This window comes from Melospiza georgiana, chromosome 2 (assembly GCF_028018845.1).
Source record: "Melospiza georgiana isolate bMelGeo1 chromosome 2, bMelGeo1.pri, whole genome shotgun sequence".
NCBI classification, from domain to species: Eukaryota; Metazoa; Chordata; class Aves; order Passeriformes; family Passerellidae; genus Melospiza; species Melospiza georgiana.
In genome coordinates, this window is record NC_080431.1 from 100,100,632 (window position 1) to 100,127,037 (window position 26,406).

Below are 26,406 nucleotides of genomic sequence, written 5' to 3' on the forward strand. Positions count from 1 at the left end.
ACTCATGTATATGATTCAAAAGGATTCCCTCAAATATCCTATCAACTGCTAACAGTTCTGCTAGCAGAACTGAGAGGAGAGCACACCTATACCTTCAGCAAAAAGGGGCATAGCAGTCTGTGAAGAAGAGGCATGCACAGAAAGAACTTCTTCCCCCTGGACTCCTGGGCATGCCCAAACCAGCCTTACATCATCCTTAATATCACCACATTCATGCAATACCCTGCATCTGCCACTGCTGACCACAGCCTCTTGAGCACACCTGATGCTTTAGGGCAAACTCCTATGGCGCTGCAACAAAAAAAGAACATGCACTTCAAGCCTTATGCATGCTTAGATGGACACTCACAAGATTCTGCATCCTATGACCTTCACCTGGACATGGTGCATGTTCTGTGTAATCAAGCTGAGGGTAGAAAGGTCAGTTGTAATGCAGAAACTGTGTCTGTTTATAGAAAGCACTGAGAGATTTATTTATACATGGCTGATAGGCAGAAAAAGGTTTGTTTGGGGCTAGCTAGCAAATGAAGACAAAGTCCAAGTGAAAAATACCAGATTACAAGGCTTTTGTCTGCTCTCATGCATACTCCAGCCTCTTGCTATTTATCTTACCTTTTAAAAGCCTTGGGAGCATTCTCTGCACAAAGAGCATTTGAAACCCTCCCTTTGCATTTTCCATTACCATCTTGGCTCCACTGACCATCTTCAGCAAGTACAGAATTCAGATATAACATGCTCTGATATCAGATTAAAGACTCTTGTTAGCCTCTGAGACTACCCCTCACATATTTAAAATGGGTCAGTGTTTTATGGTACATGAGAGGAAGCAGCACAGTACAGTTTGTACAGAGAATGTTATCATGTAACACGTGTTATCAAAGAAGATGGACCATGAAAAGCACTCCCTAATGTACAATGATCAGAAACTTGGTAGCAAGAATAAATATTACAAATGATGCTTCACTGAAATGATGAAAGTTCATGAAGCAAAAAAAAATTCCCAGGTTAATGAAGCTGTAATGCACATACATTGATCAAATGCAGTTATATAGTGCATAGATGCATATGCTGCTGGACTCTCTTCCACAACTTAAAAAGCATGGCATCCTTAGGGCCTCACAGCAATGGTCCCTGGCCCACATCATCCCCCAAACTGTGTCCAAGTGCTGCCTAGTCAGCCTGCTGACAATGAAACAGTAAGGACTGTCACGTGCCAGTATTTCAGCCTCTGTGCTCTCACTCTGCTCTTTGGTTTCTCTGTAAAGTGGAACTCTGAGATGTAATATGATTTGGTTAAGGGCAATAATGTAGGAACTGGAAAGGGAACAAATACACTGATACCAGAGGGAATGTGGCCCAAGGCAGGACTTAACATGTGCCTGAACTTCACTACAAGCTGAAAACTACATCTCCAGGGAAAACTGGTTACCTATTCACCTCCTCTTGCTAGCTGTATGCTGTCTTCTGACTCTGCAACCAAATGAGGAGCTGCCCTTTTCTTTGATTATCAATCTTTTTATCATGCAGTGTTGTGAAAATTATAAGTCCTTAAGCAGGCTATGGATTATAGGAGTCTGTGTTAGACTCATCTCCCTTTCTTCTCTACAGGTCAAATAGGTCACAAGATCTCAGTCAAGAATATTATTTGTAGCAAATTGTAATATTTTTTTCTCTTGGCCATTCACAGCCTCAGTTCTCAGCCTTCTTCCACAGTTCATGTTGTCACCCTCAGAAAATTGCTTTGAGGTACAAAGCTCATGTGCTGTGAGAATAAGAGAGAATTGAACAAAGATTGAATCAAAATCATCATGGGAGACAGAAATATCTGAGCATCATCTGAACTGGTATTCTTGCACGAATTTCACTTTTATAGAAAGCTTTAGATAAAGAACACAGATTTTATTTTAATTGTAAAGAAATAAAGAGTTCATCAAGTATTTGAGTTATATATATCTGAAAGGTTGAGAACTTCTAAGGTTTTCTCCAGCACTAATTATGTGCTGATGAAGCCTTACTTGCAATACAGGAGAAACAAGACACACTTGGGAAAGGTTTTTAAGGTGACTAAATCAGAGACATCCTGCTGGAACTTTACAACATGGTATTTTTCATTCTGGGAAAATGGGTAATTTGTTGGAATCAAAGTTTTGCAGAAGAGCATGATTATGCTGAATCCATCAGAAGTAGCATGGCAGGTTTCCAAAGGAAAGCCTCCTGGTTCCCAGATATGCCAGCATGTCTGTCTGTCGGGCTGCTACTCAACCTGTTTCTCCAGGTTCTCAGGACTTTCAGACTCCACAACAGACTGCCAGCAGCTTGACAAACCTTGAACTGCTTGATCAAAAAATCCATCCACTTCTGTTGCAGGAACTTCTTATCACTATTTCAGTTGTTTTGGTCTTTGTGATGATAATTTTCAAAGACATTAGAGCTGGAAACAGGAAAGAGCTGCAAGCCACTGTGCAACTAGAGAGTTACAGTCTAATCACTGTTACTGAAATGTGGTGAATATGAATTGCATGACTGGAGGGCTGCCATCAGTGGTTGTAAACTCAGAAGGGACAGGCAAGGAAGAGGTAGTAGATATTACAAAGAAATCATTTACAGTGAGGATGGTGAGGCACTGGAACAGGTTGCCCAGAGAAGCTGTGGATGCCCCATCATTGGAAGTGTTCAAGGCTGGGTTAGACGGGGCATTAAGCAACTTGATCTAGTGAAAAAAGTCCCTTCCCACAGGACATTGGATTAAATAATCTTTTAAGGTCCCTTTGAACCCTTCTTACCATTCCATGATCCTGTATTTCTCACAGAATATGTACCATGGATCAGCTTTTCTCTTTTGGCATCTGAACTTAAATTGTCAATGTACTATGCATGCTGCAGGGCATGAGCCTTTGATTTTGTATGGCTGAGGCAGAGGCACTTTGTCTCTTCACCAGCCTGTTGATGTTTGGTGGTTAGCTCCGGAAGGGCTGGTGCCAAAGTGGGAGGTTGTAAAGGCTTACCTCACCTCAGTTCTTTACTCTCTAACTATGAGTCAGGAGCCTGTACATCGCTCAAATTTCTTGGCTTCTGGGAAAAAACCAAAGCCCTCCTGACACTGTGATGTCCAGCACAATGAATGCCCCCAGGTCTGAGAGTAAAGCAGCCTATTCTAGAACCACCCTGCAGGTATCCTCTGCAATTCACTGCAAGGTGCTGTGCCTTAAGGAAAAGATAGGTTTTGTACAGCCACAAAGGTGAAACAGGCTGTGCTTTAACACCATACTGTGCCTGTTCAAATGAAATCCTGCCATAAAGTAATTTATTCACAGTTTTCATAATCTCAGTGACTAAGTAGGGAACTGAGAGTTTTAATATGTGCAACAGAAAGAATGGAGGTTGAATAAATTCTGTAGAACAAAATTTCACTTGAAATTGTTAATTAAGCTTCAAGTACCAAAGTAGGATGACATGAAGTACTATGGGAGGAGACTGGTTTACTGCAGAAAGCTTTTTGTTTCCCACATCCCCAGACACACTGGCTGGGGATGTGGGAACCATCTCCTAATAGAAGTCTGATTGCTCCTTTGGCACAGCAGGAGAAGGCTCACGGGTAACTTTTGTGTATCACAGTGAAGCATCTTTGATACATGTATCTTTGGCACATATTTTTACACTAAAGGATCCCTTTCATACCTTGCTGGTGATAGCTGCATCATTCTCTGTCCTCAGTGTGAAAAAGTGGTCTGTTACTGCCTTTGATATATTTATGGCACCCTGATGTATCCTGCATTTCTACCTTCTATTGGTAACTTCTGTGTGCTCAGAAAATACTTGACAAGAGAAAAAGCTGAGGATTTGGTCACTGAGACTTTTGTTAGACAAATACAGTTATCATTGGTTTTCTTATCACACAAATCAAAAGTAATATTTTAGAATCCATTCAATAAATCCTTTATTCTTTATGACCATTTGAAACCTTATGAAGACTGGCAGTAGCTGTAGAAATTCAAGTAATAAAATTATCACAATATTTTAAGAAGAACAAAAGTAGAAGTCTCCAGCTGAGTTCTGAATAAGCTTCAGATTTCACAGAGAGGAAGGATATAAAAGAAATTGACAGAAATTTGACCAATATGACAAAAAAGATTTCCTTTATTGCTTTGGCTGGTCAAACATATGTAAGAAGAACTTTGCTTTGTGGTCTCTTAGTAATATTGATAACATCAAAGAATAAAAGGCAAAAAAGGTGTCATTCAAGATAAGGAAGTCTGATTTCTGAGCTGTCAGCCACAAACTGAGGATCTGCTTGACAACTGTGTCAGGCTATCAGGTTCTAAGCAAGCATTAGCTAGAAACTTCTTCTTTACTGAGGTTTCTTTTAACCAGGAGTGTGAAAGCTTTGCTCACCAGGGCTTTTGTTAGGCAAATACAGTTACCATTGGTTCTCTTATCACACAAATGAAAAGTAATATTTTAGAATCCATTCAGTAAATCCTTTGTTTAATATGTGCAACAGAAAGAATGGAGGTTGAATAAATTCTGTAGAACAAAATGCCTCCTTTAGGCTACTGCTTTCCCAAGAGCTACATGTCCACATCTTCCACTGATGTAATTACAGTAGCAGAATTTGACAGTTTTCAATAGCTGCCAGTTCCTGGTTCTAGATTTTCCAGTTTTAAAATCTGTGCTCAGATTTCCTCATCATGCTTCAATACTGAATTTTTAAGACCTATTCTAAAAGCCAGAACAGTAATGTAAATCTTGCACTTCTATAGACAAAAAAATGTTCAAGATGAAGAATTAATGTTTGGCAGTTGAAAAAGGGGGGGATATAAACAGAGAAGACATTTTTTGGTAGCAATATTTGCTCTTCTCATTAGTAATGTGAGCTATTTAATTTTCATTTCAATGTGCTTACTTGGGGATACACTAAAGTTTAAATAATTATTTTGTATCTTCCTTTCATTATCACACTTGAAGAAAACAAATTGCATTCCGCAGCTCCTTAAAACTTCCAGCTATATGTTACTGAGTACACATTGCTGTGAAGACAACTTGATATGTGTTACACAAACATTAAATGAAGACTGTGTTTCAGATTCCAGGAATTGGAGACAGGACATGGGGAAAACTACTTGAATTTCTGCTTACCTATATGACAGAAAATAATTGCAGAAAAAATCTGACTGAGGATCTGTGAGTCATTAGAGACCTTAAATAACTTGATGCATTACCTAGGTTTGGTATAAGGTTTGTATTTTGCAGGATTCTCATAAAAGAATGCATGAGTTTGAGTACCCCCTCCACTATTCCTTCTGTCCCTTAATCACAAGTGAACAACAATCATCCTAATCATATATTTTTCTTTTTTCTAGATGTTCGCCACATGAAAAAGTACTTTGAGGTTCACTAGTCTTTCACAAACGAAAATAGAGATTTCCCCTCTATCTTAGATCAAGCAGTAGTTTGCCTGTTTGGCAGTGAAATGCCAAGGAGGATTGTGTGTTAGCACACTGGTACTCCAGGCCAAGCCTGGTCCTGATTTAAGGCACTGAAATCTCCTATAAAGTGATTCAATTAAACCGGGAGAATTGCAAAAAAATAAGTATTTTGCTCCCAGCCTCACCACTAACTCAGTGAAGGCATCAGGCAAACCCAACCCCTGCATTTATTTCCCATTCAAGATTTGCCTTCAGATTAGCACTTCTAGTCCTGCCTCGCACTCTGCCATCAAACTTTTTTTAAAATCTGGCACTCCAAATCTCTTCTCTATTGGATTTCTTTGCTGAAAGCTTCACCTGTGTTTCCCGCCGGTTCCTGCCGCTGCCCGGCCCGTCCGTTGTGGCGGCGGGAGGGGCCGGGGCCGGGCCGGGCCGGGCCGGGCGGTGCCGCGGGGCTGCCGCTAGAGGGGCCGGCCGGGAGAGCGCGGCCTGGAGCCCGCGGCCCCTCCCGCCCCACAGGTGGTGGAGGCAGCGGCGGGCCGGGAGGGGCCGGCGGAAAGCTCCTCCTTCCTTCGGTCCCGCTGCGGCTGCCCCTGACCTGCCCCCCGCATTGCCCGGCTTCCCCTCCCCGAACCCCGCGGCGAGACGGGAAGAGCCGGCAAGAGCCGGCCCCCTCTGCGCTCCCAGCCCCGGCCCCCCGCCGCCTGGCACGGCGGAGGCGGGGCGTTCCTGCCCGGGGGGCGGCCGCAGCCGCCGGCCGCCCTTTCACCCCACCCTCCACCTGCTCGCCGCTTTTGTTTGGGAACGGGGGCGGAGGGGAGGCGCGGCCGCCCCTGCTGTGGTGGGGTGACCCGGGTACGGCCCCGGCCCCAGGGTGACTCTGGGCTCACGGACGTTCTCGCCGCTGCCTTTGTCTGGCGGCCGGCCCGGGGCTGCTCCCCTCTCTCCCCTCCTCCTCCTCGGCCGGGGGATCGCGCTGCGGGGCTGCCGCTCTCTGGGAGGGGCGAGCAGCTGCCCCGCCGGTGAAACGCGGCTTCCGTCCTCTTTCCGAGGCGAAGGGGAGGCGGGGGCGCCTCTCCCCGCCGCGCTCCTCCCAGCACCCCGCGTTGCTCGGCGGCATTTGCCCCGCCGCCAAGTTGCCACAAGTTGGTGCCGCCCCCCCGCCGCCGGGCTCCGGCCTCGGCGTGAGACAATACCGCGGGCTGCGGGGGAGGAGGAAGGGGAGGGGGCGGGCGGAACAGCCCTCTCTCGCCGCCGATGGGGCCGGGCCGGCCGGCGCTGCGGGGCGGGTAGGTGGCTCCGCGGGCGGCCGCCGGCTGGCGCGCACCGGGGAGCGGCCGGGAGAGGCGAGCCAGCCCCGGCGGCGACGGGCGCTCCATGGAGGACGTGGGGCTGCGGGGCGGACGAGAGCGGCTGGCCGTCGGCGACCCTCGGCTGGGCGGCGGGCTGGTGGAACCGGGGCCCGTCATGGTGATGGTGGAGCAGCGGGCAGCTGAGGGCTACAAGCTGGTGGAGGTGCAGCTGACCGGCGGGGCTCCCTGGGGCTTCACGGTGAAGGGCGGACGGGAGCACGGGGAGCCCCTCATCATCACCAAGGTGAGCGGCGCCGGGGCGGGGGGAGGTGGGTCCGGCCGGCTCCATTTTGCCGTGCCCGCGGCGCTGACAGCCCGGCCGCGCCGCCCGCCCGCAGCCCGGGGCGCAGGTACCGCGGGACAGCGCGCTCGGCGCAGGTGCCGCCGGCCGGGGCCGCTCTGGGCCCCACGGCCGCCGCCAGCGCCCGGGGAGCGGCACCGGAGCGTGCGGGGCTTATCCCGTCAGCTCCGGGGGCAACAGGTTGCTGGGCGCAGGCAGCGTGGCGGCTCCGCTCGTACGCCCCAGTGAAGAGCCGGCGCCGTCGTTGTGGCGCTGGTAACTGGCTGGGGGACCCGAAACCCTCTGCTGGGCTGGTCCCTCCCTCCTTCCCTCCGGGCTCCTGGCGCAGAGGGCATGGAGACTGAAACTCGCGGCTCCGAGGCTGTTCTATCCGCTGCCGTTGCACTTGCAGATTCTAAGTAATTAGGATAGCCTTTGTTTGTCCCTTCTTCTTTAAACAAAAAGGTCTTGTGTACAGTGATCAAATCCATGCACCGAAGCCGAGTAGAGGGACATGCTTGGGTATATATGCACTATCTGGTTGCCTTCTTTTTTTCTCTTTTGTGTTTTTTTTATTGTTTTTTTTTTTTTCTTTTTTTTTTTCCTTGTCCTTTATAGCTTTACTCTCAGTGTACTGGACACAAGTTAAAGAAATGCTTCACGTTTTTTAGAATACTTTTTTCATCTGGATGTGTTTTGACTTAAGAGCCCCCATTCTCAGTAATTGTTGGTTTTTGCAGTTAAAGACAGCTTTCATGTTGCACAGTGAAAGCACATGAAAATAGATCCATATGTTGTAGTGAAAAAAAAGTCACATTAGAAAAGCACATTTTGCTCAAGATCTGTCAGAAAGCTATATACATGCTTTTGTCTCCAAGTCTTCCGGACTCTGCCTGTTCCCATTTTGAAAGTGCCAGAGTGTCAGAGGTCAACAAGTCCTGGTTTATCCGCAACAGAAATTTTACTAATCTTATTTTTCATCTGGTTTTGTTGTGAGTTTTCTAGTTGGTTCCCTTCTCCCACCCTTGAAACAACTGTGTTATGAACTTTCCCAGTGAGAACTTTTCAAACCATCTGTTTCTAGATCACTTCCCTAGTGCTGTTTTTCAAGGAACAACAGTCAGTGTCAGATGTATAGGCTGAAAAATGACTGCGAGAGTGTTGGCTGCTTACCACTGTCCTGAATTAGGGAACAGCAAAGCTGGGAGCATTTGAGAGAAGGAGAGCAGAGCTATTTTTCTATGTGTGCACCAGCTATTAAGTTCCAATTCAAATAATTCCACCTTTCTGCTAATGGCTAATAAATGCTACATCTAAAGACTGATCAGTGATGCTTATTCATAATGTTACCTAGGCATTAAGTAACAGGCATAAGTATTTGTGGCATGAGGATGTGGCTGTGGTATGTGGAGAGAAGTGAGTGTGCCTGGGAACCTTTTAAACTGGGTCTGTTGCAAGGGAATAATTAAGGAACCACACAGCTGTGCTGCTCTGTGTGGAAGAGCAATCTGGGTCCATCTGTACAGACCTGCGATTAAATTTTGGAATATATTTCTGTTTGCCCTTGGATACAGTGGTATAGAAATAGTTTTGAAACCAGGGTCTGAAACTTGTGTGCCTAGGACTATGATTTTTTATCTGCAAAATTTTCCATCTTGATTTGGCCCACCCATCACGGTGTTTTGGTTTTTACTGTACTGCTTCTAGTGGTGGGAAGAATAAATTAAAAGAGAGTGGTTAAAGCAGCCCCTCCTTGCAGGAGATGTAAGGTTTCTCTCCTCTCAGCTGAAGAGAGCTCTGACCTTGTTACCCTGTTCCTGAGTGAGGATCATTGGGCTGCCAGGATGAGGAGATGCCATTTCACCCGTGCTTCTCTCTGTGGCACGTGTCCTTCCTTCTCAGAGGACTGATGGCTGGTCAGTGGGAGACCCAGGAAAAGCCAGTGGACTAAATCCTTCAGGACAGCTGTGGAAAACCTCCTGGGTTTGTGGATTGAATCTGTGCTTAAGCCTTAGCTGGCCATAAAGCTCTGTCTCACTCCAGTCCAGAGCATCTCTGGGGAAGTGAGGGTGGATGACGACAGCTGCCAACTCTTCGAGGAATGTGACAAGGTGTGAATGGAGTCTCAGATAGCAGCTGCTTAAGGGGGATTTCTAAAATTCTGCTTGTCTCTGCGCTTTTACAGTCTCAAAAGCAAGATCAGCCTTTGAAGAAAGTTGCACCTTTATGTAAATGCTGAGAAGTCTGTGTTTGTAAATATTTGCCACTTTATTTAGCATATATGGCACAACTGCCAGAGAAGTAGCACCAAAAAATACTGTGATTGAAAAATTCATGAGTAAATACATGGTGTTCAGCACTTTCTCTGTAATACACTTCTCCACTTCTCTGATTGTGTGGCTATTTCACTTGCTGATAGGAAGGGAAATTTTTTACTACTATCATGGGGAGAGTCTAGGGCAAATACTGGCAGTAACTACTATTTGGGAATATTTTAGAAATTAAGTCAATTAAAACAACAGTGTCTTTTGATCCACTAAACTGCCAATAATGAGAGAAAGCAAGGCAAGCTAAAGAGGAGAAAATGTGTTCAGCCTTGCCGGGGTGTAAGTGTGTGCTCAGCTGCTGGAGTTTTGTCCCTGCTCATTGCAGCGGGGTTGCACTGGATGACCTTTAAAGGTCCCTTCCAGCCCAAACCATTCCATGATTGATGCTGTGAGGGAAGTGCTTTGCCCCGGAGAGGTCAGTGCTCAGTCACGCTGCTGGTGCCCAGCCGTGGGCCCAGCACTTTCAGGGTGGGCAGCTTTCCCCATTCACAGTAGCTTTTCTTCCTGTACCTGACACAAGACTTGGATAAATAGTCCAGAAATAGAACCAGGTAGGCAGAGTATCAAGTTCACCTGCCAGGCACAAGCCTTTTTTTTAGTTTTTTTTTTCCTTGCCCTTTTTGTTATTGCAGCAATAGGTACAGAGAAAAATGGTGCATGATACAGCTTGCTCGATCTTTAAACATAGCTGGTCGTCTAAAGCTTGCCCCACCCAAGTGCAAATGGTGTTGCTAATATTTAAGAAAAAAGTCTTTTAGCATTGTCACTGTGTTGCATACCAATATTTTTTAAGGTCCCTTTAAAAAAATGCTTTACATTTTTTCTGATCTCTGCATGTGTGTGTGATAACATTCAAAAAAAATTGCCCAAAGGCAGCTTGTTCTTGCCTAATTTGACATCTTAAAAGAAAGGACTTGCTTTTTATGGCAGCATGCATATTTCAACAAAAGGTGAAATGAGAACTTAGAGGACAGTAATTAGAAGTCTCAGGAGCCTCAGTTTGTATTTTCCTATTTTTTAGAGAAACAACATCTGAAGAGGGAGGTCTTATTGGAAATAATGAAAATGAAAAGTCAGAGAGCTCAAGAGTGAATCTCTTGAAAATCTCCCATAGCTGCATTGTCTTGATTACTTTTACTTTAAAAGTGCTCTTATCTGAGATGCCCAACTTGCAGTGTCAATCATACTATTGATTGTGGGTGGTGGGTAGAAAGTCATTCCTCTTCCTGTGCTAACAATATCCTTAAGAACTCTGAAGTTGTTCTGCAGTCAGCTTTATCCATATTACATTAATAAATATGAGAACATTCTAGTTCATGCATTTCAAGAAAGATTGATGTATCATTTAAATGAATTTCTCTTTAGTATCAGCTTTACAAGAGCCTACAGCTATACCTCCTCAAGCTATGATCTCATTGCAGTCTAATCAAGGCTGAGCTTGGCTGGCATTTCAGCAAGATTTCCAAGTGAAACCTGGACTGTTGCAAGAAGTTTTGTTGTTGATTTAGTAGATAGAGTTCTTGTGTCCTGAATCAGTGCTGAATTCATGCCCCAGCTGGAGGTGCTGCCTTTTAAAAAGGAGTATCAGACTCAGAACTTTTATTTTCTTTATTCCACTGCACTTTCCTAACGTTCTTCTGTCTGTGGTTAGGTGTGAATTGTATTTTTTTTAACCTAACAATCATTTAAATTGTATAAAGAAGTGCTTCTCTGTTAACTGGCTGCACGACTTCTCCATGTGACTTGTATTAATTTGTTGTGTCAGTAGTAAGTGATTACTGTTTTAGTTAGATAATTCTTTATTTTTTTGCCTTAAACACATAACTAAAAGCAATTACTTGCATCACCATACTGCAACAATATTTAGGGTGTAAAAGAGCTTTATTGATACTGTATACAAACTAATTAAAAAAAGGACCTAATCAAACAGAAATACCAGTTTCTTCCCCCAAGTTAGGTGTTTGAAGTGAGCTGCACTGTTGTAGACACTAACAATTCTTAAACTTGACTGTGAAGTTTGATGTCCAGAAAACCAGCATTTACCAGTAATCCTGTGAAATTCTTGACTGCTTCGACTTAAATGCAGCCATTTGTGTAAATAGCTGATTTATAAGTACTTAGGAGGCATTGTACTGTGGCCAAGAAAGCATTCTAATCTAGGTCTCTGTATCCCAACAAATTTCATTCACTTCCTTCAGTTCTAGAAAGATAATACACGGAGGATTATTCATTCTGTTTTGTTTTCTGTTAATTTTCTTTTGGTCATCAAACCCAAGTAGAATTACTGACCTGTATGTGTCAGATTTTTAACAGGTGTATTAGTGAACAATTATGGAAGAATGTATCAGATTATGTTCTGTGTTTCTTTTGGAACGTTTATTCAGCTTCTTGTCTTGCAAGAGGGGCTTATGATCTGAGTTGGATCTTTTTGTGTTGCTCAATTTGATAGTTGAGAAATACTAGGAAATGTGTTTAAAATGAATGTTTTAGGCTTGAAATAGTATAATGTAGCTATTTATATTTTTCCCTCTGCCGAGTATGTTAAAAATTGGGCTTTTTTTTCAATGCTATAGAAACTGTTCTGGGTGGTGCTTTCCTTGGAGGCTGGTTATTAGATCCCAGGTTTCTATTACTAGAAGAGAGGAGTTGGCTTGCTTTGATGCAGGAAGATCTTATTGCTTTTAATTTGGTAAGCTAGTTGATGAAGGGAATGGTCTCGATTTTAGTGCTTTAATGGCTAGTGAATGACCTCTTTAGTGTGACTGGTAATTGACTGGCAGAATGGTGGAGCCCACCACCCTCATATGTGGTGTGGAAGTCTGAAGATTGGGAGGTTGGGTTTGCAGGGTTTTTCTGGTTTCGGGGTTTTGGGTTTTTTTTGTTTTGGTTTGGGTTTTTTTGGTTGGTTTGTGGTTTTTTTTTTTTTTTTTTTTTTTTTTTGTGTGTGTGTGTTTGTTTGGTTTGTGTTTTTTTGGGTTTTTTTTTTTTTTTGGTGGGTTTTTTTGTGTGGGTTTGTTTTTTTGGTGATTTGTTTTGTTTTTGTGAAGGCTTTGACAGTTGAAATGGCACCAGTTTTGAAAGGTGCATTTAAAAGTTATGTTGGATATTGCCACATGTGATCTAAAAGCTGTAAGGAGTTGAAATGAAAGGATAGTTTAAAGGCTTGTGACTTCAAAAGTCTCAAGTCAGTTGAGTTACATGTTTAGCAGTCAAACAGCGTGAGAGTGGGGTTTAATGGTGTGAGCCTGCAGTACTGAAATTGCAGTCTTTGTGCGTTTCACGCTACATTTCAGGGGAAAAATCTTCCAGAGGACTCAGAGTGCTCTGTTTAAAATCAGAACTAAGAAACTTTGTTACAACAAGTGAACTTCTAAGTTTTGGATGTACTGGTTGGTTCCAAATTGCTTTTTATCTCGTCTGCATTTCCCTCTTCCAGCTACTTGGGCAAAAACTGTCAAATTTATCATGATTTTTTAGTTTGAAAGAAAACACAAACATAATCATTCATGTCTGTGGAGTTGGCCAGAAGAATTGTGTGTTTTGTGGGAATAGTTACTGCAATAGGAGTGAGAGAGCTGCATTGACTGAATGTTTGGTCTGTTTAAAGGACAATTTAAACTTCTCTGGTTGTTAGTTCGTACATATGCTAATGTGTGCTTTTCAGTATGAATTTTGGATGCTATCATAGACATCAGCGTGGAAATAAGAGATCTGCAAGACACCTCTAGTTGTTGCTTGCTGTTATCAGAGATTTTGCAGTAATGCAATTTATTATCTAGATATCCATCATGTTTACGGTTTTCTTTGTTTCTTTTTTAAGAGGAAAACCAGTGTGGGTATGTGTGGTGTTTATGCATATGCTACATATGCTTTACTCAGTTACTCAATAGACTGTGCTTATTTTTATCAGCAGACCTTGGTTCATTGTGTGTTCTCCTGCTTAATGAGTGTTCAAAGTATGAGAATGTGGAAAGAATAAGGTAAATGGGAATTGAAACGTGGCTGTGAATAGATTAGAGGAAACAACTGTTTGGTAGTAACAAAGCCAGTATTTTATTATATGTGAGCTTCTTTCTTCTTAAGAAAAGCTATTTGTATTTAGTCTTCCTATGCATTTATAATCTATACATAGAATAGCTAATATGTATATGGATCTAGTTCTGTGGGTCAGTTTGTCATAGAAGTTTGAGAAGGTCCTAGATATTAAGGAGATTTTTTACTTGCTGGGCATTTAAGAGATACAGTACATGAAGATTTTCACAGGTAAAGTAAAAATTAATGCAATTATACTAACACTTCATTTAATCTGTGAGGACTTGCTTTCAGCTGTTTATTTTGAACCTATTTGGTATTGATGCCTCTCTATAAAACTTAAAATAATTCTGCACTTTTGGGTTTGGGCTTGCTTTTAATTTGGGTTTTTTGGGGGGGTGTGTTTGGGGTGGGTTGCTTATCTTTAAGGTAAGAAACAACCTTGGAAGCTGTCTAATTTCATGTAGCACAATATTTTCAGTTTCTTAAGGGTTATGCAGGAAGTATGCTGTGCTCTCCTTATGCCCTCATACCCTCTCCAAGAATATTATCGCTACTCAGGGGGGAATTATTGGGAGTTGTAATTTTTGTACTACTTCTAACTTCACAGATATGGTCATATACAAGCAAGAGAGAATGTAAGGGTTTTGGAATGAGTAACTGAATGTTTTGTGTTTAAATTAATTCATTCATGACAGGAATAGTCTGCAAAGTTTTGAACTGGACTCAGTTTTCAAAAATCAACTTGATGGACTTGTGAATGTGTTTGTACCCTCTGTGTGTGTTTTGCCAAGCCGCAGACTTCTGCTGGTGTTGGTCTGCGTTTCAGATGAATGTTTACTGCAAGGAGATAGTTTTGAAAAGCATTTTGTAGTATTTAAATTAGACAGGACTTAGGTGCTCTGAATTGCTTCCTGGAGATGCCTGCCCCTTGCTGTCAGCTGTGTGAGAAGCTGAGGAAAGCCCTGGTGCCTCAGCACATACCTGGATCTTCCATGGGTGAAATATTACTGAGCAAGATTGTCTCTGCATTTGCAGTGTGTGTGTGTGCCTTTCCCTAAAATATTTTTTAAAAATTTATTTCTCTGATGGTTTCTGGGCATAACTTTTCGTTTTGGTTTATCAAGCTGATCAGGGGAGAGGTTGTTACCTACCAAGGACAACATTTATGAACTTAGGAGAGAACTTCCTTCCTCTCTCCATAAATTAATACAGTATTAGTGTTTGGGCTCTGAATAATTCCGGGCATTTTTGGTAAGCACAGATCTCTTATTGCAGATAAGAGAATGGCATCTGCCACATAATTTTTTTGAGTTTTTTTAGTGTCCTTCTGGTGTATCTGAAGGTCTTTGTGGTGTGCTGGACTCCCCCAGACAGAAAGAGCCAACTTGCTGGTAGATGCTGGAAATGCAGCAAATTGCAGCTTTGAGAAACCAAATAGCTTTTGTCAGGTACACAATTCTTGGGTTGACTCTTACAGTAGAAACAGATGGAGTTGAGTGTTTGATGATAGAAAAGAGGTGGTTATTTCAGAGTCCTCCAAAGCCTGATGAAATGCCAAAATCTACTAAAAGGTTTGAGCTGTTTAGTCAAAAGCTCAGTAATACTGGCACTGAGGGGAATGCCTCACATCCTGTCCCTGTACTTCTCCTACCTCACCCCTTATAGAAAGGAAGACTTCCCCTCTGCCACCAGCCCTGCCTTCTCTCCATGTAAATCTGTCCATTTCTAAATTGTTAGGTTCTTTGAAATGTTTAAATTCTTCTTACTTGCTTAGAAATATCTATTAACTGAAATATGAGCTAGGAAACACATTATCACATTTCTTAGATACAGATTTTCTGAACAACTGTACTTAATAATGAGGATTTTTTTAAGATGTAGAGTGGCCTGTTTTTCAAGGTGGTACAAAAAAGCATGGGACAAATCTTAGTGTCTGAAAGCTAGAAATGGGTAACATAGTTGGGAAATCTGCTTCATTGTTGAGGCTGGATCCCTTTGGATAGCAAGTAACAGTGCAGGTTCATCCATTCTTGCAGTCATTTCTCTGCCTGAGTGACCTTTCAGAAGGAACATGGATCATGATCTTGCTGTTGTGATTGTAGGTGGCTTTATTGGATCTTTTCTTTGCTGTTCTGTCAATCATGTGTATAAGTTTTAGATCATTTCTGTACTCACTGTACAGAAAATACTCTGGACTTGAGCTGTGCATTTGTGTAATCTAAAACAACTGGATGTTTAATGTTCTGGTAATAGCAGAGAGGCATCTCTGAGCAGTTTGGTAGAGAGTCTAAGAATGCTTTTGCTGATGTGTGAAGGTGAATTCAGTTTGATTTTGTGGAAACTGCAGCATAACTTACTGAAACTAAGTTTTCTTTTAATAATGGAAATGCATGAACTTCATTAGAAGTTGTGCTTTGAGTGTTGGGATTTGGTTGGGTTTTTTTTTTAATGAAAGAAGATCCATGTGAAACTTACTTGCAAAAATATCCACAGCCTTTTAAAATGGCCAAACTTTTTAATTTTAGAGTAACAAGTTCTTCATCCTCAGTCCTCCTAGAATATTCTCTCTGTAATGGACTTGCAGTCAAGTCTGGATAGCTGAAGGAGGGAGGGTTCTGTCAATGGGGAGCATGAAAGTACAGTAAATTTGTTCAGAAGTGATGCACAGTTACCTACTGCTGTACTCAAAATTGCAGTTTCAGTACTTTTCCTCTTCAGTAAAATATGCTTCTTCTCAAAAAAACCTTCACAAAGGTTTCACAAACAGATTATTTTGGGGTTTTGTTCTCTCTCCTGAGATGAAACATTCTTTGCTACACAGTTGCTTTGAAGACTTCCCCATAAATTATGAAATAAAGCAGCGTCTCCCAGTTTCCCAAATACATATAAACTAGTCAGCATTCTTTAGGAAATAAGCTTCTGATTTGGTTCAGTGAACACTGTTTGGGAATAGCAATACTTTATTTGGAAGCTGTGTATTTTTCATTAAAATACTCTAGTATTTTAGGATAGTATCGTAGAAACATGATTTAATGACAAAGGAAGTGAAGTGCTTCCTACACAGTGTCAGTTAGTCATCAGTGTGTTAATTTTCTTAAACAAATTAGATGCAAAAATGGGCTTGTGGGTGTTTAGCTGGCTGATATCTGATGTAGTGAATTAGACAACTCCTGATGAGTATTTGGATTCTGGATAATGCAATAATTACAGTATTGCAAATTTTTTTCTTTTCTTTACAAATACATATTTTGTTGACCCCGAAGAAAGCAGAACATTAGATTTTCAGCAGAAACATTTGCAAGTTTTTTTAATGGAATAGCAAAACATCCATTTCACAGCCATTCATTCAAGTAAAAGAAAGATACAAACATGCTGTGTGACATAAAGTAGTGTTTTATTGGGTGTTTATATGTGGAAAGAATTTTAGGATAGCAGGGAAAACTTGAAGCTTCATGTGTCTGTTAAACATAATTATTGTTTTGAATAGTTAACTCAAGACTTAAGAGAACTGTATACTTTAAAAAACAGCTTTTGTAAACAGTTTTTAATATTTTTCTTACATGACTATTTTGGTCAAGTGCCTTTATTTCCAAATAGAAAGGCTCCTGTAAAATTAAAAAACCAATGTCTTGTTCTGTGGGAGATATGATATAAATACTGAATTCTCTTACTTGCAATTCTCGTGTTAAAATGCTTCTCCTAAATTTCAAAAAAATTGGTAGAACACAACTTATAAGTTCTGAGGTAATTTTTTCCCTTTTAAATTATGTATTCTTAGTATGTATAGAACTTTTTGTACTTCTTATTCTTTTTCCTTTATCCTGTCTCATAAAAGGTAACATCAAAAAATTTGCTTCCCTACTTATAAAATGAAAACTCCTGTGATATATTGGTAAAATAAGTTTTTTCCTACACTTTTTACCTTCTGGGAACTTGCTGTTTTTCCTGACTGCTGTGGAAGATAGCTATCAGGAGCAGGGCTGTGCCTTTTCTGACACCTTGGAGAGCTGAGGAGTTTCTGTAATTACTCAGTCTCTTGTTAGGGAGGGGTGCAAGACAAGTTTTTTGTTGCTCAACTGAATGTCTTCTGTCTGATTCAGGAAATCATCATCTTAACAAATGCTGTAGCTGTGACCTGTTATGTCAAAGATGCCAGTGATCAGAATGTGCAAGTGAAGATGCATGTGGCTCTGGTGGTTGGTTGTTCCCTTGAAGCCAGTAAAGGGTCTGAGTTGGCAAAGCTTCATCAGAAGCAAAGAACTGGAAATTTACTGCATTGAAAATTGGGAGATCTAGTAAATTAATTACCTCTTTGCCATGGGTTGCTTATGTACCTCTGTGGAATTGTGTCTGCTTTGCCTCTGGTGATGAATGGAACTAATGCTATTTCAGAGAGGTCTTGTTTCTCATGGAACAGACATGGTGCAGAAGGGCTGAAATATTACAGTGACAAAGACCTAGAACACAGATATTTGAAAACCCTTGGGGTACAGATTTGTGTCAGAAGGCTACAGCTAGGTGATTCTGTTCATTTTTCTTCACAGCAGACACAAGCACCAAGTATTGTTTTATCTCCAATGTTCATCATAAGTAATGTACCAAAATGTACAGTTAGGTCTGTGTTTACAAAATTAAACCCAAATTTAGCCAAAATGCACAGATACTTTTGGTGCTTCAGAAAGTAGAAGAGATGAATGGAGTGAGGTAAGTCAGCACCTGAGTGCATGGCAAAAAAAAACCCTGGGTGGATTACTTATATAGTAGGTCAGCCAGCCATTTGAAACAATTGTTGATAATAAAGCTTCATATGGAAATATATTTTTGTAGCCAAAATGCATCCTTGCTGACCACTAGAATTTCCTTCAGTTTCTGATGATTGACACATTTACAGCTCTGTAATAGAAACATACTGTCAATGATGAAGATTGATGATGATTTCATCAATTGTCTAAGGTGATAGCACAACATACAAGTTTCAGCAGAATGAGGGGAGCATGTGCATGTTTTCTTCTAGCTGCAGACAAAATAAAATGTTTAGTTTGTCTGCCCATTACTAGCAGTAATTGGAGGCTACAAGGCTGCTGTCTGTGTTGTGTCAATTGGTGCCATCACCCTGCATTTCAGCCTAAAGGTGTTGAGCTAGGCTCAACACCTTAAGTGTAGGCTCCACCTTAAATCCACCGCTGCAAACATTGAGTCTTTAGCAACCTGGTTTATTTTGCTGAAAGCTGACTGGGGAAATGTTGCATGAGCAATTTAATTAACTGATTAGAGGGAGTGGAGATGAGCAGCGGGGAGTGGCAATGTCATGGTATACAGTCACATGCTCTGCTGTCACTAACAGGCTTTAGTCCAGCTGACTTCCAGTGAAAATTAAATTCAAGGACCAAAATAATTTTGAAAATGCTTATCCCTGTTTCCTAACTTTTGAATTTTCATTAACAAGCAGTCTGAATCTAAAATGTGTTCACCTCTCTTCTGAGGACAGAATGGGCATAACAATTATTAATATTAGAGTAAAGAGAAAATTATTTTGCCTGTTTTTATATTTGCCAAAAAATACTTGACATTTAGCTATCTAGGAGTTTGCTAAATCAGCACTAAATTAAGTCATGACATTATATAGCTGAGTCTGCAGCTCTTATAGGGACTTCATTGTCTAAAACTTTGGAATTTTCTGTTCCATTTGATTGTTGCTGGCTGCAGTTTTTATGGCCAAGTTTTCTTCTGAATTTGGAGAAATTTCTATGAAGTTTTGGGCCTCTTGTTTTGATACTAAAGAAAATTGGTTTTATACCTTTCAATACCATGCTGCTAGTAATTACTGCTTTAAAAAATGTTTTTGAACTTTGCACTGAATATTTTTTTTATTTTTCTGATTTGTTTAAATCTGTTGACTCTGGATGCCGCATCCCTGGGAGTGTTCAAGGCTAGGTTGGGTGGGTCTTTGAGCAATGTGATCTAGTAAAAGGTGTCCCTGCCCATGGCCAGGGTTTTGGAACTAGATGATCTTTAAGGTCTCTTCCAAACCAAACCATTCTGTGATTCTATTTGTCCATGAAATTCAGCATTAGCATGTTATTCCGCATGGTTGTAAGGAATCTGGGCTAGCGTTGTGTGTATGTAACAATTACAGAAGTCTGAAATCATTTTACAGAGTGATTTGGTCTTTACATTTTAAATTCTTGTAATAGTTTTGGGGTTTTTTTGCTTTTACTTACTGTTTTTTTAAGAGAAGGGAAAAGAAAACTGGTATCCTAGTAGTGTCTATGTAATTTTATCAAACTAATTTTCCTGTGGGACTCAGCATTAGAAGGTGACTGGGGTACCTTGTGCAGTGGGTTTAGGTTTCTCCTTTGCCATGGGAATGTTTGGATTCAGGAACCTGGTCTCCAGGTTCTGGAGGGGATGTTTGTGATTTCCTCTTCTTTCTGGTGCTTGGACTCAGAATTTTCTGAATTTCCTTTAACCCATTTGAGTGTTATCTCTTCTTACCTAAAACCCTTGTCATTCTTTACATGAGTGATTCTGAATTCCATTAAATAGCCAACATTTTCTTTCTTTACCTGCTGCTTTCACTGTGCTATTTCATTACCTAGCTCCAAAGCTTGTTCTGCCTTTAAAGGCCAAAGCCTACAAAATGTGAAGGACCTTCTCTCAGGACTTGCAGTTGATTGAGACTTCTAATAGCTGGGAGCTTTCAAAGGTAGAGAGACATAAGGCATGACATTGTGGATGCTGTCAGATTACTTCTTCCCCTGAAGCAGGGCCCACTAGAGTATTTCAAATGTAGTTGCCAGTTTTACTTCTTAACATAAAGATTTCTTTTCATAATTTTATTTCTTCATTTGTTTCTTGGAACTGGATGAACCATTTCAGTTGAAATGTAAGAAAAATCAGTGTTTGAATCTTACATGTACAGTGGAGAGTTTCTACCTAACTAATTGAACTATGGTAAATTCATCAACCACCGAAAGAAAATATGGTCTCATAATGGAAGCATTGAACAACTTTGATTAGTGAAGTGGCTAATACCACCTGTAGTTAATTACTGAAGTGGATCTTGGAGTACGATGAGGACACAAGATGATTTTTGTAAAACCATGGCTTAGATACTACTTCATTAGAGAGGTGTAATATGTAAATAAGAGCAACAAAATGATGTCTGTATTTTCTATACCATAAATTTAAATACAAATGAATAGGAACTCAAGAGCTTGCAGGAACAACTGTGACTTTTATGTTTTTGTAGTTGTATTTGAAGTTAATCAGTCTGTTTTTTTTAATTCAAAGCCAGAGTACACATAACAAACTGTGACCTGAAAAAGTATCCTGTGAATTTTGGTACGCAAGAGAGCACATTGTTTTTTCTCTATCTCTGTGAGTCATGCAGCTAAAACATCTCTTCCAGCTTTAGTTTTGAGGACAAAAGTGAGTAGCAAGGTTAGGGGATGTTTTGTAGTGTTTGATGATAGTTGTCCACATGCTGATTAAATTTTAGTAAAGCACTAGAAAAATGTGTCTCCTTTCTGAGATATTGTGAGAGTTATTTCCCTTTCTGGTTAGGCTGTGAGTTGAGGCAGAAGGATCATGACTAGGAGTAGTTTGGCATTTTAAACAGCAGAGCTAACGTTAATGTACAGTGTCAGAAAAGGAATTTTCCATTCTTCAGTACCTTCTGCAAAGCTTGCAGTTTTGGAAGGAAAGCAGGGACACCTTATGACCCCCAGCATATTTGGGGGTTTGGTTTTGAGGTTTTTTGTTTTAAAAAAGTGACAGTTCAAATGCGTTTTGTTCTTATTTGATTTATGTTCACAGGTCCATTTCCTGAACTGACCAAAAATCTGATCATGGATGCCAGTTTCTTGAAAGGTTTCAAAGTTACATATTAAAATTAAATCTTGAAGTTCATAACCTTTGCTTACTGAATGCTGGAGCTTGTTCTCAAAGGAATGGGAAAAAACCCAAACCTGTAAGCTGTTACCTCAGTTATTGCCCCTCAGTAATGCAGTGCAGGTTGTGCACATGAGATGGGGACTTCCCCCCCCAAGGCAAGAAGAGACCAAGGTTTTAATGTGAAGCTGATGATGCAGTGGCAGTAAAAGAAGGGATAGTGCAGGGGTTTGGGTGTTACAGCCAAGGTTGCAGTCGCCATAAATTGGCAGGTTTTTAAATCCTGGTGTTGACAATTGACACAAGCTTCCAGTTTATTAAAAGTATGTTGAAAATCTAGTATGGTGTTGGAGAAAAGTCAAAGTTACTTAAAAACTGACAAAGTGTATTTTACTCAAGGAAATTGAAATACAGGCCAAAATTCAATGGATTTTTAATATTAAGAAACTTGAAGACTTGGCCATGTTTGAAATAATAGTAATAGTTTTTTCTACCCTTTGAGCAGTTTGTCTTTGAACTTCTTGGAACTTTGTTCATATGTTTACTCTTGCTTGGTGGCTTGTTATTGGGTTTTTTGTGGGTTTTGTTTGTTTGTTTGGGTTTCTTCTGGCATTTTTTGGGGTGGTTTTTTTTGGGTTTTGTTTTGTTTTGTTTTTTAAAAGATACTTGCTCAATGTGAAAGAAGTTATTGGCTCGGTATCAGTGTACCTGGAAGAAGGTAGATCAGAAATAAAGCTGGACTGTGAACTGATGGACTCTTTTAGTATGTTGTCCATTCACGGTTTCTGAAGAAACAGAAAACTACATTGGGATTCAAAACCAAGAAGCTGGAGTTGTATGGTGTCAGAGTAAATTCTATTAAATCATAGGATCTGTAATCTGTCAAGTTGTCACAGGGCAACTGAGCAATGAAAGTTTTGACTGATCCCATTCAAGTAACGTACAGGGAAAAAATGAGTTTTGTTTTGTATTGCATTGTGTTTGCAGGATACTCGGATGAAAATATGTGGCTTTGTTGATAGTTAAACACAGTGTCGAATCCCCGTTTTTCATGATCATAAGATTGTTTATATAAGATACGAGATCGGGTCCTTCTCTGAAATAGTACAGTATTTTCATTTATCATGTGAACTCCAGATGACTTCTGAGATTATAGAGGATGGTGTTGAAATTTCTTTCTATTTTATCCCCCTCTTTTTTTTTTTAACAACTTAGCTATAGCTTCAGTAGCTCTGGAAAAAAATCACTGAGATTAGTTAGATGCAAGGTATAATTAAATGATTATGCTTAGTGTCATATCTGTGTAGTTTTGAATAATGTATTATTTCCTGCTCTTCTTGGTGATTCTTAGTCTTATGTTCAGTGTCATAGTAGTGTTGGGAGGTAAAGCTCTCTTTGTCAGAGATGTCTCTTTCTACATCTCTGTGGTGTAGAAAAATTCTTAAAATTATCCATTCTCTTCATAAGGACCACCTTGGCAGTAAAAAAAACTCCTTAAAATCTTTAGGGTTGAAACCAAAATTGCATTTAATTTTTAATTTGGATTTCCTACTTTTCTCATTACTATACATTGTTTTTAATTCCTTCTCATAGAGTTTGATGCAGTGTGTCTGATGATGTGTAAATGTATTTGGATCGTAACATGTTTTTAATGAAAACAAAAGATTGAACAACCTGTTTTAGCGGAAGGTACCTGAGCCTGTGGCAGGGGGAGGAACTCGCTCTTCCAACCCAAACTATTCTGTGATGTGCTGTGCACTAGCTAGGAGAATGCTTACAAGTTCTTTGGTGCTAAGGGTAAACAAACCTCAGTGCCTGTTTCTGCCAGGATACTCCTCTTGCTTGGGGTTGCTTTTGGGTGGAGACCTGAGGGTGTGCAGCAGCACTGGAGGTAATTACATGAGATGACAATAGCAGCAGCTTGTGGTTATCTCTGTGGCTGTATCAGTTTTGTGCTCCTAATTCTCCCAAGGAAACCTTCCCGTGGGCAGCTGTGTCACACTGGTGCTCTGTTGTAACCTGTCTGGGGCCAGCCTGTGACTCCCTGAGCGTGGGATTTGTATCAGGGCATGGTTTCTGGTTCCTTGGTAGTTTCAGAGGGAAAGATCTGCGGGAAATAAATGTGGCTAATAGATTTGCAAATGTGATCAGATCTTAACATGCAGGTCATGAACAATAATGATGTATTGGCTACCCCACTGATGAGGAAAACATCTTGGTTTTGCCAATCAAAGATTTCCATTAAGGGCTAGACATATTTTTTCCTAATTTATGGCAGTCTGTGTGTAATGATTGTTGCAGAAACATCTCTGTGTATTCTCAGAGAGCAGCTTCTAATTTGTTCCACATTTAAAATTTCATACATTTACAGACAACCAGTATTCTCAGGTCTCAAAGAACATACTCTGGTAGTTCACAGAGTGAAAAAGTAGTTATAGGGTCCTTCTGGAAAAGTTAGGAGACCAGTAATTTCAGTTGAAGATATGTTGCCTAGGAAGATTTCTGTTCATTTTATTTAGGTATACATTTATGGATTCACTACAAGCAAGAGGAAAACTTATGAATTATTTTTATTTAGTCATTAGTTCATGTAATTTTGTTTTGCCACAACTTGGCCTTGGTATACTGAGATTTTGCAAAAATTGAGTGTTTTTCAGCTTTATTTAGGGATTGGAGTTACAATTTCCTCATGAAGCTTTAAAATTCCCAGCTGAAATTATTCTGTTTCATAAATGGTAACTGTTGGCACTGGTAGAGTCTGTTTGTGATGAGCCTCTGTCAGTATGTGCTGACAAAATGGTGATTTATCTACTGTCTAGTCCAAACCAGAGAGCCTGATAAGTTAGCAGTACTTTCCAGTCAGTAATATTTCCTTTTTATTTTTGATAAATAGCAATACAGATTTGTATCAATTAATTTCAAAAGCTTCTGTTTGACTCTAGGTTGTAAGTACACTCAAAATACTCTTAGTATTTATTTTATACTCTTAGTGCTCCACATACAATGTTGCCATGAATATCTCAGCTAATTGGTACCACACAGTTTAAGGATTTTTTAATATGGTACCTATATTTCCTTCATCCTTCACTGTTTTGTCTTGTCTTCAGAGTTAGACCTCTGTTGTTTTTGTAGCTCCTTCATTTGGGATTGCCACCCTATGAATATCTGTTCTATGAATGCAGTCTTCCAGTAATGTTTTTCCAAACCTGTTTAGTCGTGAAAACAACATCTGTTGCTCTTGACTATCACCATGTTGCTTAGAGACCTTATACCTCTTTCTGAAAACACCTTACCTGTAATTGTTGACAGCATCCTCTACTTTTAAATCAAAAAATAAATTACTTTTTGTTCTTCTTGACTTGCTAACATGCATTTTGTAGTAGCTGCTTTATAGCCAGCTTAATGTCCTCTGTGTTACAGATTGATTTCCTCCATCTTCCTCCTTAGCATCGTGAGACAGGGATATTGTCTGGGTGGGCACATCTCCTGTATCCAGGAACATGAGGACAGCTGTACTGAGTAGGGACAAAGTCTACTGCACCTAATTTCCTGTTTGTGGAAGTAGCTAAGGGATAGTTCAATAATAATAACGAGGAATAGTTCTAAGAAGCAGAAGTATAATGTAATTTAAAAATTATTATTATTATTTCCCTTTCTTTCACTTTTGATACAGTTTTTAAGTAGAAAGGTAGGGATGACTGAATTGTTTGTGTTTAAGTTAATTAGCAAATTCACGGCAGGACACTTTTATTTATTTTTTTTTGAACTCACTGTATTTTTGAACTTTTGCCTTCCTTGGTATCTACTGGCAACATTTCCTATCTGCTTTTAAGAAAAAAATGATGCTGTTTTACACAGCTATAGCTGGCTTTGTTATAATTCTGAGAAATAGTTGTCTTGATTTTGTTTTGGATTCAAAATGTGTGTTACAGTCTATTATATAATAATTCTTCTTGCTACATCTTTTCTAAGCTCAAGTCTGTCCTGATTAAATTCTCTTTGTGAAGATTTTGGGTCAGTATCTCTGACTAACATGTTCTGTGCTCTTATGTTCTAAATTCTGCCGGATCCTAGTTTGGGTGGGATTACATGAAACTTTCTGTTTACAGTAACATAGGGGATTCAATGACACAGGACCATCATGTGACTGAAAGAGAGCAAGCCATTCCCTTTCTGGTCATTTCAGATGTTTTATTTACTTGTTTGGTGGTGACCACTGAACTGCTGTTTTCAGAACACAGCAGACGGAGCATGATGCAAGTGATGATCTCTGGCATGCCCAGAGAGCCTTGCCTTGGGTGGTATTTGTTGTGTGTGGGTGTGTGTGGAGTTTTGTGTGTCTGTTCCCTTATCTACAGTGACTTTAGGCAATTCAGTCATCATTGCATGGCGCTTTGCAGCCGGTGCAGCTTTGACTAGGCCAGGTAGTCTTACATCACTGGCAAACTTTGTTCATCCTCTTGCAGATCAGTTGGGAAAAAAAATTACTGACAACAGCATGAACAAAACCCAGAACCAAAAACTCCTAAAACCAGAAATACTGAACAGCAGAGTCCATGGTGCAGATTCCAGTGAAATGCTTTTGGTATCCTTTCAATATTGTGAAACTGGTGGCCTTTTTATTTCTGTCCCTTGTTTTCTTCTGACTGGCCTTTTAGAGAGTTATTTTTAATCCTATGACAGCATAGTTTGTTGTAAAAATTTTCTTAAGAAACACCATCAAAAAAGTAAGAAACCCTCTCTGGGGAGAAAAGAAATAATAGTATATTTTTCAGATAATTCTTTCTCTTGAGTTGCACAGAATGTGACTCAACTACAAGACAGAAGCCTGCAGAAATCACCTTTTGCTGTTGCCTCCTGTGTTTTACTAATGCCGTATCTTCTGTAGTGTGTAAATTGGTAGAAACTAGTAGTCATGGGCTTGCCTTCACTTTCTCTGCACTTTTTGTGGGGCTACTGTAGACATTAATATATTGATTTCATTTTGTGAGGTAGCAAGGTTGTTTTAAATGAGGGGTCTTACTCTGCAGTAGGAATTGCTTTAAAATGTAGCCTGGTCTTGATTTTTTTGAAGGTTGTGATCAGATTTTTTT

The 26,406-nt window shown here is 40.5% G+C and overlaps 2 protein-coding genes across 4 annotated transcripts in view; one reads left to right on the forward strand and one right to left on the reverse strand.

Moving 5' to 3' along the window:
• Window positions 1-5,887: 5,887 nt before the first annotated feature.
• Window positions 5,888-6,805, reverse strand: LOC131096940 (collagen alpha-1(I) chain-like). Its single transcript, XM_058045575.1, has one exon. It carries the CDS (start codon window positions 6,803-6,805, stop codon window positions 5,888-5,890), a length of 918 nt encoding a protein of 305 aa, XP_057901558.1.
• The window catches only part of SHROOM2 (shroom family member 2), a 117,134-nt gene continuing 97,524 nt past the window's right edge, over window positions 6,797-26,406 (forward strand). For all 3 annotated transcript variants that reach the window (XM_058045259.1, XM_058045260.1, XM_058045261.1), the window contains exon 1: window positions 6,797-7,022. In XM_058045259.1, the coding sequence (XP_057901242.1) occupies window positions 6,804-7,022 (219 nt within the window). In that variant the 5' untranslated portion in view covers window positions 6,797-6,803. The remainder of the gene's footprint in view (window positions 7,023-26,406) is intronic.